Source organism: Aulonocara sp. 'chitande type north' Nkhata Bay, linkage group LG2 (genome assembly GCF_057382095.1).
Source record: "Aulonocara sp. 'chitande type north' Nkhata Bay isolate Kocher_YH1m ecotype deep benthic linkage group LG2, A_spYH_male_GT1.1, whole genome shotgun sequence".
Lineage (NCBI taxonomy): Eukaryota > Metazoa > Chordata > Actinopteri > Cichliformes > Cichlidae > Aulonocara > Aulonocara sp. 'chitande type north' Nkhata Bay.
The window spans coordinates 11212874-11229473 of record NC_141345.1 but is presented as its reverse complement, the minus strand read 5'-3'; the positions used below and the strand labels follow the sequence as shown (position 1 = coordinate 11229473).

The 16600-nt window shown below is 42.4% G+C and overlaps 1 protein-coding gene across 1 annotated transcript; it reads right to left on the bottom strand.

The window, feature by feature from the left end:
• Nucleotides 1–10857: 10857 nt before the first annotated feature.
• On the bottom strand, nt 10858–16246 carry slitrk2 (SLIT and NTRK-like family, member 2). The gene has a single exon (XM_086305068.1). The coding sequence runs from the start codon at nt 15387–15389 to the stop codon at nt 12696–12698; it is 2694 nt and encodes an 897-aa protein (XP_086161194.1). The 5' UTR covers nt 15390–16246; the 3' UTR covers nt 10858–12695.
• Nucleotides 16247–16600: the final 354 nt, after the last annotated feature.

The following is a 16600-nucleotide window of genomic DNA, read 5'->3' as shown; positions in this document are numbered from 1 at the left end:
TCTATCCTTTTTCTATTTGGCAGACTCAACACAGTTTGGTTCACTGCTTCCTCCTACTGGTGAAATGTCATTGCTTCCTTTGTTGTTACTGAATTACCTTGAGTTGTCTTTCCTCAAAAACAACTAATAAACTGTTCTTTTCAAAACAGTAAAAAATTTAACTGGAAAAGAAAAACAATCAACCCATTTTTTCATAGGGTCATTTATGAGTTAAAATCTGGTGTTTTTTCTTTTTCTTTTTTTTTACTCTCACAGTGCAGGCACGATCCAATATAACTTGTCAAACAACTTCTGACATCTAATACCAAAGCATTTTGGATCAAAGCAGTATCGTTTCCATCCCTGAAAAAGATACAACCAGGTTCAGCACCTCTGATATCCAATCCTGTAGACTGATAGGGGAAAGTACAAGAACCTTGATTAGAGTAATGCAGCATGTAGGAGCTAGAATGACTCGAAACCAAATGAGTCTCCTATCTCCTGCCACAACCTTTTCATCTCCAGAAAAGCAGCATCCAGTATACCAGTGTCCGTTATTTAGTCACTGGTATCTTTCCATATGTTTCTATGTATCTTTTTTAACACATCATCCTGTCCACTGAACTCTTACTGTCACCTCTAAAGTCAAATGTGAATTTTAAGAATGATTTTTTTCCCCACAGGATCCTGTTAGAATACAATCAGCTAACACACCACAGACAAACAGAAACCTGAGACTGCAGAGGAACACAATCTGCCTCACTGCTTCAAACACTTCTGACATTCAACCCTTTACACAGACAAGCTCAACATTTTTTTTATCAATCTAGAAATCAGCTGCTGCAGTCAGTGTCATATACACAACATCACTGCCTGAAGACACTCAGAACAAAGAGCAGCTGATAAAACCCACTGTCGAATACAACTCTGTCATACCCCTCTGACTAGGTGAGGGAGTGTTTTTTTGTGTCGTTTAGCACAACACACGAGAAACCATATACCTACCACGACTATATCCAGGGTAGGTACAGTATAAAGTCCTTAAACAACAGAAATATCATTTTAGTGTAAACAAGCTCTCCAGGTAGCTCTGAATGTCATTTAAAATCGTGCGATAAAGTAAAAAAAAAGCAAAAACAATGGACCTGTGTGTCTAAATTTGGACACACAGGTCCATAAATACAGCGATTTGTTACTGCAGGGTCAGAAAAAGGGTCAAACAGCTCCCCTGACAAATTCTACATTTACAGAGTTACTTGTTTACACATACAACAGTTGCATGGCCATGTGCCTTTTTTGTAGCTTGCTCTACTGTCTTAACCTTCTTAGGTGTAAAATTGTAGTGACTTTGTCACAAGGGGTTTTGGTAAATGGACTGATTCTTAGCACTCAAAGCACTTTATACAACATGCCTCATTCACCCATTCTTGCAAACACTTTTTTCTGTGCTTACTGTCTAGCATTCACACTGCAATTGATGCCCAAGGATATTTGGCATGCACACCGGAGCAGCCAGGGATTGAACCACCAGCTTTCCGATTAGTAGATGACCTGCTCTACCTCCTCAGCAACAGCCAGGCAGTTACTAAATTTACAATAAAGAATAAAATAAAACAAAGCAAACAAACAAAAGAAAAACATTTGGTACTACCAGTGCTGCCCCTCAGTCGCCTAGTAGATGGATCTATTGTATAAATCTGAAAATCCTCAGTGACTTCAACCTCTTTGAGATTTTTATTAAAGTCCAATATATAAAGTTTACACCCCCAACAAACAAGGCATGTTATATCATTCTCATTACATATAAACTACTGTTAGTATTAAAACCAACTTAAGATGATCAGTAACCATTAAAACACTCTAAGCCAGACAGCTGTTAACATGGCTGTGTACTCACTGCCTTTAAAACACTGCAAATCAATAATCTAATCAAGGGCAATCATGGCTCCATTAGGATTTAATCAGGCTCTGTAATTACATGTGAACAAGGTAATTACACTTTGATAACATGTAACCACCTCAGTGGGCTGTGCCTTGCATTCAGAGCATGTCTCCCTCCTGCTTGGTTAACTGCGATGCCTCTGCTCTTGGCTGTTTTACTGAAGAATGCTCAGCACACTGCAGCTCCCTCTAGAAATTACAAAAGCAGGCTCGAGTCTGCTAACATTGAATATACAAGTGCCTGTTTAAGTTGCTAAGACTGAGCAATGTTAATGCTTTCTAAAGTAGTTAGTCTTGAGCACACATGTCACATTGCTTGCTTGAAGAAGTTCTTTTTCAAAACTGTTCACATTCACTACATACACACACCAGATGACAGTCATTAAAAAAGTCAGACAGGTCCTTCCACTGAATAAGAACTTATTTTAGGTTGATAAAGGTAATTTAGTCTTCCAGTTAACAGAGTGTTAGAGCATTTTAAATCTGTTGCTGACATTCCCAGATGACTGGATTACATGTGAATCTACTCACTTAAAAACAAAGTAACTGAGAAAAAATGAAGCAAAGACTGAGACCCCCTGAGTTAAGACAGAGCAACATTTTAGTGGCTTTCATGGAAGTGTTTTCTAAGACCGAGACTTGAACCGCAACAATAGTGTGCCTTTCAGATCTGAGCTGATTGAACCTGTTTGAAATGTTAAATGAGACCTGAGGCCAGATATGAAGTGGCTGCATTTTTACCCGACTTCAACATGCTGACTCAGTTTATCAAGCTGAACTAACAGATCTTCTATTGCTCACTGTGTCAATGGCATTTACTTGATTGATAATTCTTAACATCCATCCCATTTTAGTTTTTTTTCCATTGGACTCAAAGTAAAAATATCATATTGACAGTAGATAACAGAAAATGTTTTTTAAAAAAGTGCTTCCTGTATGTGTTCAGACAAGTCTTCCTGTCTGACCACCAGTGTTGGTCAAGTTACTTGAAAAAGTAATCAGTAACTAAGTACTGATTACTTCCCCAAAAAAGTAATCCCGTTACTTTACTGATTACTTATTTTCAAAAGTAATTAATTACTTAGTTACTTAGTTACTTTTTAAAAACACGATTTACAACCTGAAGAGGTGATAAAGCGATATATCTTTCAGCCCAATTCTACTTTTTCTACATAATCCATCATACAAAATGTAATCAAATGGAAAAGTCTCTTTTTAAAACTTGTTTTATTAGTTTTAATCTTTTAACTTTATGCATCAAGCAAAAATTTAATTATATGCAACATTCTCTGAGTTGAATAAATTAGTTTAACATTTAAACCTATTTTCTGCACATTCCAGCACATAAAATATTTTTTTTGTTTACACTCACTCTTTCAAATAGATGCAAATAAAACACAGCAGAACATAAATAAAGTCAAAGACTAAGCGGTCCTGTTGCTCTATTTTCACCTGTAAAGCAGGACTGCGGTAGGCGGAGGTTTACCCTGGTGCAGGTGTGCAGCGGTCAGTGGAATGATACGGCAGTGTCTCTGTGAGTTTCCCATTACGTCGTTGCGCTCTCGGTGCTTGCTTGGAAGTTTAGGGGGTTTTTTCGCTGTAAAAAGAAGTTTTCTTCCCACGCACAACGGACGCTAATGTTTTTGTCACTTTTTATGGAATCAAACTCAAAGTAAGGTCAGTACTTCCACGCTGCACGCTCATACTCTCTCCCACAATCGATATGTTGATCTGCACACAGCTGTTGTCACGAACGGCGCACTCGCTTACGTCACTGTCGTGAGACATTCTCGCAAAAAATCACGGTTTTAGTAACGCAGTAACGCAGCGTTCCTACGGGAAAGTAACGGTAATCTAATTACCGTTTTTGCAATAGTAATCCCTTACTTTACTCGTTACTCGAAAAAAGTAATCAGATTACAGGCAACGTGTTACAAGTAACGCGTTACTGCCCATCTCTGCTGACCACACTTTGTACTTAGGTTACTGGGAGTTAAAGGATTACCTTTGCTGAATATTTTTAGGAATATGATACAAAACACGTGGAATAATAACACTTATGTTATGTTTTACTTGGGCAAAACTGCAGTTGGGGTAAGTCATCAATGACTTACTCTAACACTGCAATTGAAAGATGCAACTTATGAACTTATTTTTATTAAATTGTCCTCCAAAGTTTTCACAAACTGACACACCTCAAAAACTATTCACATTTTTTTTTTTACCAGAGATCCCTTTTCACCTTCCTCTACAACAGAAAAATATGGTATGGTTTGGGTCAATACCAGTGATGATTTTGGCCTCTTCTGTCCCCTGATTGTAAATTCTTAGGAGAACATTTTTTTTTTAAAAACCCACAAATGTTATAATCTGATAACACGCAGTTTGATTTAGGAGTACTTAGATCTCATAAGGTTATTGTTTCAAATTTATTTAAGATAAATGGAAATCTATTAATACAATTTGACAAGTTTGACACATGCATGTTAGCACAGATCAATATGACCAGAAAAACACTATCAAATACAGTGGGGCAAAAAAGTATTTAGTCAGCCACCGATTGTGCAAGTTCCCCCACCTAAAATGATGACAGAGGTCAGTAATTTGCACCAGAGGTACACTTCAACTGTGAGAGACAGAATGTGAAAAAAAAATCCATGAATCCACATGGTAGGATTTGTAAAGAATTTATTCGTAAATCAGGGTGGAAAATAAGTATTTGGTCAATAACAAAAATACAACTCAATACTTTGTAACATAACCTTTGTTGGCAATAACAGAGGTCAAACGTTTACTATAGGTCTTTACCAGGTTTGCACACACAGTAGGTGGTTTTTTGGCCCATTCCTCCATGCAGATCTTCTCGAGAGCAGTGATGTTTTGGGGCTGTCGCCGAGCAACACGGACTTTCAACTCCCGCCACAGATTTTCTATGGGGTTGAGGTCTGGAGACTGGCTAGGCCACTCCAGGACTTTCAAATGCTTCTTACGGAGCCACTCCTTTGTTGCCCGGGCGGTGTGTTTTGGATCATTGTCATGTTTGAAGACCCAGCCTCGTTTCATCTTCAAAGTTCTCACTGATGGAAGGAGGTTTTGGCTCAAAATCTCACGATACATGGCCCCATTCATTCTGTCCTTAACACGGATCAGTCGTCCTGTCCCCTTGGCAGAAAAACAGCCCCATAGCATGATGTTTCCACCCCCATGCTTTACAGTAGGTATGGTGTTCTTGGGATGCAACTCAGTATTCTTCTTCCTCCAAACACGACGAGTTGAGTTTATACCAAAAAGTTCTACTTTGGTTTCATCTGACCACATGACATTGTCCCAATCCTCTGCTGTATCATCCATGTGCTCTCTGGCAAACTTCAGACGGGCCTGGACATGCACTGGCTTCAGCAGCGGAACACGTCTGGCACTGCGGGATTTGATTCCCTGCCGTTGTAGTGTGTTACTGATGGTGACCTTTGTTACTTTGGTCCCAGCTCTCTGCAGGTCATTCACCAGGTCCCTCCGTGTGGTTCTGGGATCTTTGCTCACCGTTCTCATGATCATTTTGACCCCACGGGATGAGATCTTGCGTGGAGCCCCAGATCGAGGGAGATTATCAGTGGTCTTGTATGTCTTCCATTTTCTGATGATTGCTCCCACAGTTGATTTTTTCACACCAAGCTGCTTGCCTATTGTAGATTCACTCTTCCCAGTCTGGTGCAGGTCTACAATACTTTTCCTGGTGTCCTTCGAAAGCTCTTTGGTCCTGGCCATGGCGGAGTTTGGAGTCTGACTGTTTGAGGCTGTGGACAGGTGTCTTTTATACAGATGATGAGTTCAAACAGGTGCCATTCATACAGGTAACGAGTGGGGGACAGAAAAGCTTCTTACAGAAGACGTTACAGGTCTGTGAGAGCCAGAGATTTTCCTTGTTTGAGGTGACCAAATACTTATTTTCCACCCTGATTTACGAATAAATTCTTTACAAATCCTACCATGTGAATTCATGGATGTTTTTTTTCACATTCTGTCTCTCACAGTTGAAGTGTACCTCTGGTGCAAATTACTGACCTCTGTCATCATTTTAAGTGGGGGAACTTCCACAATCGGTGGCTGACTAAATACTTTTTTGCCCCACTGTATATGAAGCAGCTTAATGCATCCCCTGCATGGCAAGGAATCTTTTTTCTATTGCTACATTAAGCTACAAAATTCTCACCTGATGTTACAAACTCCATAAGCTACAAATGTGTACCCCCTGTTTGTGGGGTTCATTAAGTGTACCTCAGAAGGTGCAAGACCAGTGGCAAGCCTTTGTACCTCAACAGGTAGAAAAGTATTAAAGTGTAAAACAGAAACAAACCCCGTGTAATGCGCTCACAAGCAAATCACAAAAATGCCCTGATTTCACATAAGTCCATGAGAAGCAGCAGAAAAATGGCACAGCAATCTTCCTGCTATCTGTGTCTCATCTGTAGTCCCAACTGAGGCACCTCTGAGCAGAGCTGGATCTATACTTCAGCTACAAATGCTTCAGGCTCAGCACTAATGTCGCTCTTTTACACATTTTAAAATGGAAGAGATTAAATAAATCACCTCCCCACTATCCACCTCACCTAAATATGACTCCCCGGTAACTTCAGAGCTCGAGGCATTGGGGAGGGCGACATTAAAAAAAAAAACAAGAAGTGAAACGATGGTACTGTAACTCAAATTAAGGCACAAATCTGTGAATGACAAATGACAGCAGAGGATAACGTGAACACTATTGAGTACAAGTAAAGTGGAATGGCTAAACAGACTGATGGAGAAGGGCTACACACACACACACACACACACACACACAGAGTAGGAAAACCAAATGGATTGCATTTACATACATATACTGTATGTGAAAGCAGAAGTCATGCACAAAAGTTGAGAAAAGGAAAAAAAAGTAAACACACACACACGTGTGCACACACAGATACAGAAAAGTCCCACTGAAATGCCTATTATAAATCAACTCAAAGCAGCAGCCCTTATGCTTCAAAGTCATCTCTGAATCGCTTATCCACTCATTGAGCCGCACTATAGGAATACCAATTTATAGTCTTCTATCATATCACTGAAAGAGACAAGGGGGCAGAGTGAGATGAGGGGCGAGAGAGGCAGGCAGACAGAGAGTGAGAGGCAGGGAGAGTGAGAGTGAGAATTTCAAATACCTGTTTATACATTTGAATTGCACAGAAACATAAAAAAAATTACTGATGTTCACTCCTGGCATATATGAATATATGAATACACTCTCTCTCTCTGTCTCTCACACACACACACACACACACACACACACACACACACACACACACACACACACACACACAGTAGTCCCAGAGCTGCAAGATAAGAGAGGAGAGTGTTCTGGGGAAAAAGCTTCCTCATTGGTGTGCAAGGCTGCACATGTTCCAACCCTCCTTTCTATCCCCTCTGTGTGTGTGTGTGTGTGTGTGTGTGTGTGTGTGTGTGTGTGTGTGTGTGTGTGTGTGTGTGTGTGTGTGTGTGTGTGTGTGTGTTCATGTCCGCGTGCTAGCATTCCCTCTCTTTCCTTCACAGCTACTAAAAAGACACAGAGGACCTATTGTGCCCAAGGAAGGAAAATCACTCCATTTTCAGAAAAGGAGAGGAATGAACAGCACTCCCTCTCTCTCCCTCTCTCTCCCTCTCTCTTGCTTCTCCCCTCCCATTCACGCGGCAGCTGAAATGGTGAAGCTTGTTAAAAAGGAAGCCCGCATGACAGCATTCACAGCTTTGCTTACCGCAGCATTCCCCTACCCTCTCGCACGCCGTGCGCCTTTGCACCAGAAACCGTGGATGAAAGCAACTCGATACGCTGTCTCAAAAAAGAAAAGTTAAGGGGCCATGAGCGAGAGAGGGAGGAAGAAGAAAGACAGGGGAACGGGTAGAGAAAATGTGAGGATTTGGAGTAAATGAGGTGTTTCAGTGGGAATAGCAGAACAACATTAAAAAGAGAGAGCTTTGTTTTATTATTATTACCTGTTCAGGGTTGCAGTGTGCTTGCTCAGGAACTGGCTGCAAACCATATTATTTCAAAACACTGCCTACTGAGAGAAAGTCAGGCTCCTGCCTGCTAATATTAGTTTACAAAACTAATACGGAAACTTTGCATTCCAATGGTCCAGTGATGTAAGTAGCTCAACTCTCATTGGACAAATAGATAATTATGGCCAGTTGATGTAATTCTCGTGTGTGAGTGTGTGAATGTTGGGTAAAAAGCACTTGTGTGAATGAGGCTTGAAATAAGAAAGTGCTTTGAGCGCTCAAATAAAGTAGAAAAGCACTATTTATGTACCAGTTCATTTACTTTTGCTGGGATAAATGTTGAACTATGATGATCTTGTTCTTTAGCCCAGGTATATTAACTCATATAGTAAATGACCATTTTTGGTTTTGGTTTTGGTATCATTATTTTGAAAGTTCAGTCACTGGTAACAAGCCAACCCAGGACTTTCTTGTCATTTTCCCAACTGGCAGGTTTATTGACCAGATTGCTGTTGTGGTAGTCCTAGATTTTATGCAGCTGTTTCTCCAATCAGTCTCTTTTTCTGCATCTGGATGAACTCAAACTCCACCAGCTTATGTTGATGGTGAACATCACGGTTATGCTCTGGAGGTTCAGGAGAGGACCAGGAGGGCCGAACCTGCAGGTCTGTGTGCGTCTGAGCAGAGCACTAATGTTCTGACAAAACTACTGTTGAAAGCTGCAGCCAGCTGATATTTGATTCATGGTCACATGTTTGAGTCCATTTGTGTAGCTACAAAGAGAATTGTTGTAAGAATTCATCCTATGCACAGGTTATAAAGACGCCTTACATCATTCAAAAGTCAACAGCACAGACCTGTGGAACTGGTGCCATACGAGGGCCAACAACTGATTGGTGAACAAAAAAGAAAGTGACATAGGTTCACCATAAAAATGAAGACATCAAGCATACAAGATTAGCAAAAAAAGAAAGTCCATAGTTCTGTCATTGAACGACTGGGAGATGTGGTAAAAAGATCTGAAAATCTGCTTTCCATTTGAAAGGTGTTTTTTTCTAAACTATAGTTTCTCATATGATTCAGTGCAACCAGATCATCTTGTAGCAAACCACAAAAGTTCAAAGCAGCACATGTAGCCGTACATATGCAATATGCACGGCTCGCCCAATGCCTTTAAGCTTAAGCAGACCTATTTTAGAGCAAGGATTTCTAACTGAATTAAAACAGACAAAAAAAAAGAACACTGGAAAATACAACCGTTTCAATGAAATGGAGTATAAACGTACTCATCTCCTTGGCGTGAGACTCTCTGCAGGTCCTAGCCATCAGATTGGAACGAGGCCCTGTTACCGACAACATTTCAGCACCCTGGACAGCAACACAATAGCCTGGAGTTATCCAGCAGAGGCAGGAAAACAAGGACAAAAGACAGAGGAGGAGGTGAAGGAGGGCAGCAAGCCAGGGACATAAAAAAGGAAGAAGTGGGGGAAGAGAAGAATTCGGCTGCTGGAAGGCCATTCACACAGAATACAAAGAGCCAATGTCAACTTGGGTAGGACTTGAAGAGCAGAAAACAGAATTAGCATTAGAGTGGCCTGCAGAGTTCATCCATGTCGCACGCCTGGGAACGAGAGGAGGACAGGCCAAAAAGTGTAGAGGGGGGATGACACAAACAGCAGTCATTTTCCAACAGCAGCTTGCTGTCATGGAAAATCAGACCTCTTAATGCTGTGCAGCACATTTTCTTTTACTGCTCCTCGAAATGGTACCCCCACCATGAGAACAATTCTACTCAATGCAAAGTTCACAAAGTAGCCAAGTAGAACCCAAATAGCTGGCATTACATGTGGAGAAATGTTGTCAGCTCTCTGCATACTGCAGCCTGCCCTCTATTTCAAGTTTCCTTTTACTGCTTACTCACAAGGGGCTACCTACTACTTCTAATTGCAACATTAATGACAGTTCTTCTCTCCTGCAAGATTAAAATGCTTAAGAAGGAGCAGTTGTTAAAAGAAAAAGCCACATTCTCTATTTACATACCTCCCTCAAGTCCAGCTGGTTTCTTTTCTGACAGTACAAGCAGCACTTAAGAGATATTTGGACAAACCCTTGACCCTGCTGAAGAAAAAACTGAACCTTGTAGTGACCCACACTGGGGATGGATTTTCAAGGAAGTGTTGAATGGCTAAGTTAGCCACAAAGGAGGTCCCACCTTGCAAAAGGTTCTTAAAAATAACTTAAAAAGGCAGCTTTGCTAGACAACTACAAAACACTGACATCTGGTTAAACTCTTAACATCCACATGATTGCTGGTGACCTGTTGAGACCTGGAGCTGGTTTACATTGACTTCTTTATGTGCAAGTTTCACCTATTTGCAATACCCAAAAAGAAATTTCCTGACACAAGATGTATAAGGTCAAAATGTATGTAAGAGAATCAGAAGATAATGTCTTCTAAACTGCCAAGAATGCAGTCCAACCCTAACTCTACCCCTGTGATTTGCCAGCCACCAGGTGATGTTATGAGGCTATAAAGTGAAAAGATGTTTAGAAAAAGAAGTCATCAAGTATATTGAGTCACAAAGGGAAAATAGAGGTCGCCTTCTTCTGCCACATTGCTACAAATCCTGTCCACCAAGCCCTCGAAGTGCATGGATGTTGATTTTAGGGATAAATCTAGTCGTGACCTCTAAAGAAGCGTTCCTTTATGTCTAAATTTGGTTGAAAATCTTTTCTGCACATTAGAAAGAATTAAATAAAGGCTAAAGTTGGTTCAAAACTTAAAGTCTGAGAGATACGTGCATCACATGTTGGTGTTTCAAAAATACGAGCATGCGTCTCCAAACTAACATCATTAATATATATATTGAGTGAGACAGTCTCAAGCAAATTTTACCATGAAATAGAAAGAATCATTTATATGTAGATATATATATAACAATATTCTATTTTTTAAAGCACCATTAGTACTGGTTTGTACATGATGAGTAGCTGTATGATGATTGCCATCTCAAAGACAAACAAAGGTTGATCAAATGCTGCATTTGTTTGCTCTACAAACACAGAAAATATAGCTAGGTATGATCTAAAAGTCTAAACCATCATGTCTGTAGAAAATTTAACCCAGTTTTCCCCTGCTCTAAAATCTGCCTGGTGTGCAGTACATGGCTAATTTGACTATCCACTATTTCTTTTTCAAGCTTTAATCTACAGAAAACTTCCCCATAGACACAATTCAAGGTTGAAAGAATTGATCCAAGCTTTGTTTTACAATGACAACTTTTCTCATTTCACTTTTCAACCATATTCAGTTCTTCAGCCCTCTGATATCAAGGTTATAATCCTGACTCTTTCAGGCAGGATTATAGTCTGACAGCCTTAGACATGATTAGCCATTTTTCCACTTCAGTACATCTGCAAGACAGCCAGCAAACCCGAACCCAGACCCAGAGCACTAAGAAACACATGTAGATATTTGGGCTAAATCTGGTCAGACAGTCAAGAAAATAAAAATAAAAAAATGTCTTGGACATGACTCGCCAACACCTCTGTAAACTCCCTGGACAAGCAAATGATGACTGAGCAGAAGCCGACATTTACTGACATCTGCTGCTTGGTAGGAATGCAGCAAATATCTTTCAGCTGCAGGAGAAAAGGAAAAAAAAGAAAAAAGAAATCTCGTCAATCATTAGAGGGCCCATCACATTTCATTACAGACAGAGTGAGTGCGAGAGGAGGAGGAGGAGCTGCAGGCAGGCTCTATTTTCATTTTCTCTGGCTGTAACCACACACACACACACACAAACACACACACACACACACACAGCAGTCGGCACAGCGTAACACCACATCCAAAAATAATCATGCACAGTGGAAACAAAATTCACTCCCAGCTCAGGATCTTGACAAAGTGCTTCAGTGAAAATTTAATTGCGCTGCTTTGCCGCACTGTATTGCTCACCTATAGCATACAATGTTGTCTAGAAGTTGTACAGCTCCAAAGACACATAGCAAAATAATATGGTCTTCCCTGGCAGGAACCAACATATAACTTCACACCCGGTCTCGAGTTCATTTTTTTCCTTTTTTTTCTTTTGAAACGGACAAATAAATCTTCTATTTTACATAAAGATTTCTTTAAAATACAGCACTTTGAAAAAGAAAAAAAGACATTTCCAGTTTGCAGAGAGCATCGTTGCTAAAATAGTTGAGTGCAAAGGCACTTTCTGGGATAAGTATTGTATGATTTCGCCATTTGTCGGGTGTTGAAAAGGTTTTCTTTGATGGTTTTAACACTCACCATTTATCTGTGTAGGCTAAAAAATATATACAGGAATGTCAGTCCTCTTCTACAAAGAATAACTCTTTTTGTCTTTGTCACTGGGAAAATAAAATACAGTTTTTGTACACAGTCCTGCCCATTTTGGATACCTGCTGTCATCAAAGTCTTTTTCTTTTTTTTTTTAGAATTTCCTTTTTCCAAAAATGAAGAAATAATTTATACCTTCCAGAAGAAAAAAATAGACCTGCATAATAATATACTTCTTATATTTCTTTTATACATCTTGGAAAGAAAAAAGAGAGAGAAGAAAAGCAAGAGAGAGAGAAAAAAAGATCATCAGAGGCTTCAGTTCACTTCCAGTCTGTCATGTAGGATTGAACACAGATAGATAAGATAGATATATAGAGAGGGCTATTATTACAGTAACAGCGTGATTATTACGAATGCGGCCGTTGTCACTATCTTACAGTTGGCTCATGGCAGTCTGTTTCTCCAGAACCTCCAGGTAGTCGGGCTCTGCTTTTAGCTTTCCAGGGAGCAGGAGTGGGTGCTCATTTTTAGAAGGGTGTTCGGGCCCAAAGTATTTCCTCGGGGTGCCATACAACACAGTTTTGTTCACCCTGTCCTGGTTGCTGATGTGCCTCCGTGCTGTGGCAGCCTCATAAGGGGGCACGATGCAAGGTCTCTTAGGCAGAGTGCAAAAGTTGTAGGTGAATGGAGGGATGCCTGCCGTTGTGGGGAGTTCTTTGTTGGGCCTTTCCCCTAAGTTCTGATACAACATCTCAGGAGGCTCCGGGGTGACCAAGCCACATGACGTTGGAGATTTATCCATAAAATCCACTGTGCTGATGGTGTAGGCCCCTGGGCTGCGGTGAAGGATGTCGTCCTTCTTTGTGTCCAGAGGCCCAAAGCTGAGCTCCTTCAGGTTGCGGTAATAAGCCACCTGTTCACCATCCTTCTGCATGTAAATGGGGTTTTGGCACATGGAGCCCACGGGTGGGGGAATGTAGTTATAAACGTGGCTTTCAGAGCTTTTGTCTTGGGTTGGTTCAGGAGCGTAGGAGCCATACTGCACTTGGAAAGAGTTGAGATCTAAGTTGTTAGCACCTGTGGGGATGTGTTCAACCCCTTTGCGCCGTTTTAGAACAAAAACAAAGAGGCCAGCGCCAAAGCAGACCGACAAGATGAAAACCACAAGGAGCCCAAGTATGAGGACTGAAAGGGGGACCTCGGGGTGTAACTCAGGGGTGTGGAGGCGGGATTCAGTGGGGCTGACTGAGCTGAAAGAAGAAGACGGGGAAGAAGTGGGAGAAGAAGAAGAGGAAGAGGGGGTGGGGGCTTCAGTGTGAGGGCTGCTTAATGTGGGAGCTTTCGTAGGGGGTGCCTGCTGCAGTGGGGGCACCTCGCTGGGCTCAGGGCAGATGGCCTCATTGCGAAGGGAGCGCAGTAGGCGCCCTGCATGCTTCGAGGGGGAATCACAGGTTATTTCATTAACCACCACGCTGGTACTGGACAGCTCCATCCAGTTTTTGAGGGCGACGATGTCACAGGTGCAGTCCCAGGGGTTCTCCTGCAGGTCGATCTGAATGAATGCAGACAGCTGGTCTAGAACACCGCGAACTGGAAGGTAGGAGAAATGATTATTCCGCAGGTTGAGTCTTGTTAGCATGGTGCCCCCGAACACATTGTCAGGGAGGGATCGCAGCAGGTTGTTGTTGAGAAACAGCAGCTGAAGGTTGTGAAGTGAGTTAAATGTTTGTGGTAAAATTTCCTTGATGATGTTATATTCCAAATAGAGATACTGGAGAGACTGCAGACCAGCAAAGAGAGACTGAGAGAGTGATTCAATATAATTCCCATTCAGATATAACCGTCTGAGGTTTGTGAGATTCTCAAAAGCTCCTTCTTGAATCACTGCTATCCTGTTATTCCCTAAATGCAGCAGCTCCAGCGAGCTGTACTCAGTCAGATCAGTTCTGTAAATCATTTGTAAATAGTTACCAGTGAGGTGGAGTTTCTTTGGGTAGGAGGGCTTGGGGTGAAGCTCAGTAATGTTGTGTAACTTCCGCTCTTGGCAATTGATGTTCAGTCCACTCTCTGGATTTTGTGACGTGCAAACGCACACACTGGGACACAGCATGGGCACAGGGGAGCGTGTTTGGTAAACCATTATGGGCCCAAAGACGTGTTTGTCCTTTGAGAGGCGAGGGGTGGGTCTGTAGCGCATTTTGGGAGGGCGAGAAGCTTTTGGGGCTCGGGTGGGGGTGTTAATACCAGGGTGGTAGGTCGGGGCCAGGGCCCCTGGAAAATGAGAGTCGGAGGCAGGGTGAACACGCTCCCCTGCGTTCCTGCGGGGGCACAGATCCTGCTTTATGAGCTGTGTGATGTCTTTGCCGTGCAGCCTGAATGGCGTCTCACACACTATGTCCCCCACAAACACAGAGATGGTGTCCAGCCAGGATTTGAGGGGGATTAGATCACAGGTGCAGTTCCACGGGTTCTCCTCTAGCTGAATCTCCATGATGCCACCTATGTGCTCCAGGACCCCCGCAAAGGGCAGCATCTTCAGTCGGTTACCACGTAAATCCAAATGCGTGAGGAGCACAAAGCGGAAGATATTAGGAGGCAGAGACAACAGCAGGTTGTCGTTGAGGATCAACACTTTGAGCTTGTTCAGTTTACTGAAAGCGCCAGGCTCGATGGCACTGATATAATTATAATCTGCCTGTAAATACTCCAAACTCTCCAATCCTGTAAACGTGTCCTCTTTAATCACCTCCAAGTTATTGTTGTTCAAGTGGAGCCGCTTCAGGAAGCGGAGCCCGTTAAAAGCACCCGGTCGGATCTCCTGCAAGCCATTATTTCCAAGATGCAGCGAGGTGACATTGCCGTAATTGACGAACTCATTTGCGCTGAGCCGTGACAGGAAGTTTCCGTTCAGAAAAAGCTGGGAGATTTTATTGGGAGGCGCCTGAAACTGGCTGACGGTGGTAAATCCTTTATTCTCGCAGTTGATGTTCAGGATGTTCTCTCGCTCTTCGCAGACGCAGCGCGTCTTGCAGATATCTTTGGAGGCTGAAGTTTTGCGGCTCTCCGTTTCGGACGGTGACAGGCTGGTGACCGTGAGGACGCTCAGCAAGAGGACGCCGCTCAGCATTTTTACAGCCAGGAAAGGTCGCTGAAATATAGATCCAGCATTTAAGTTTGCTGCACGAGCCTGGGATGGAAGATATGGGGGTGGGAAAAAAAAGAAAAAAAACTGGGAGTGAGTCCTCACTGTAGGGAGAGAGGGGAGAAAAAAGGAGGTAGAGGCGCTCACACGGACACAAACAGGCGCTCATACAAGCTCAGAGGCGCGCGGGGGGAAAAGGCGCACCGCCGTTATTTGGTATAAAAAATGGGACCGTGACGCACAGGGGATGCGCAAATCTTTCCATTGACCTTCACAATGATTTCCAAAAACTGTTTTAAATCCCTCACAAATGTAATCTATCCTTGACAAGCAAAAGATACAAACCACCGCGAATCGCCGGGATCCTGCTTGTTGGATGAACTTGGCACATTGTCAGAGGCAGAGAAAAAAAAGCCGCTTACTGCAACCCTCTTTTTCCTTCAAGAGAGCTCCGATTTATTCAGCAGTTTCACGCAGATCAGCAGCAGCTGCAGCCAAATATTCACAGGGAGACAGTGGCCGCGAAATGCTGCCTCGTTTCCACTCCACGCAGAAGAGGCGCTCCATTATAGTCCAGGCAGGAAAAAGCACTTAAAAAAAAAGATCCATAAAAATTGCGCAAAGATGCACCATGACGCACTACTGGCCGTCCTTATAACCTTCTTTCTTTTTCTTCGTTTTCCCTTTTAAAGAAAAGAGGAGGGCAAAAGTGAGTTCGCAGAAAGAAAACAGGAGAAAAAGCAGCGCTGTGATTGAAAGAGAAGTACAGGAGAGAAATATTCCCGGAGCTGAGACATAACTACAGCCTGTGCTGTCCTCCTCCTCCGCTCCGCACACTGAGAGCAGCACTGAGCGTCTGCTGCTGCTGCTGCCCGACTGCGTTCGTGTGTGTTTGAGAGAGAGAGGAAGGAACCCATGGGGCCGTTACGTCACCTACACAGTCAACACACACACACACGGGCTGAGAAGGAAACCAGCAGCCCGCAAAACGATACGTCTTTTTTATTGACTCCGACCGCATAGCAAACTTATCTTTTCCCAAAGTGAATGCGAATTCTACTCCTGTCTCTGCAAACAAGGAGAAAATTTTAGCTAGAAATAAGGGATGCTATAAGTTTATCAGTGTGTGTGTGGTTTTAGAAATGGAAGTTGGGGGGGTCTGCTCTCTAAAGCTTAAGATTACTTTTCAAAGTAAG

Coding starts and splice junctions, on each gene's coding strand:
- slitrk2 (XM_086305068.1), bottom strand. CDS start 15,389: ATGCTGAGCGGCGTCCTCTTGCTGAGCGTCCTCACGGTCACCAGCCTG.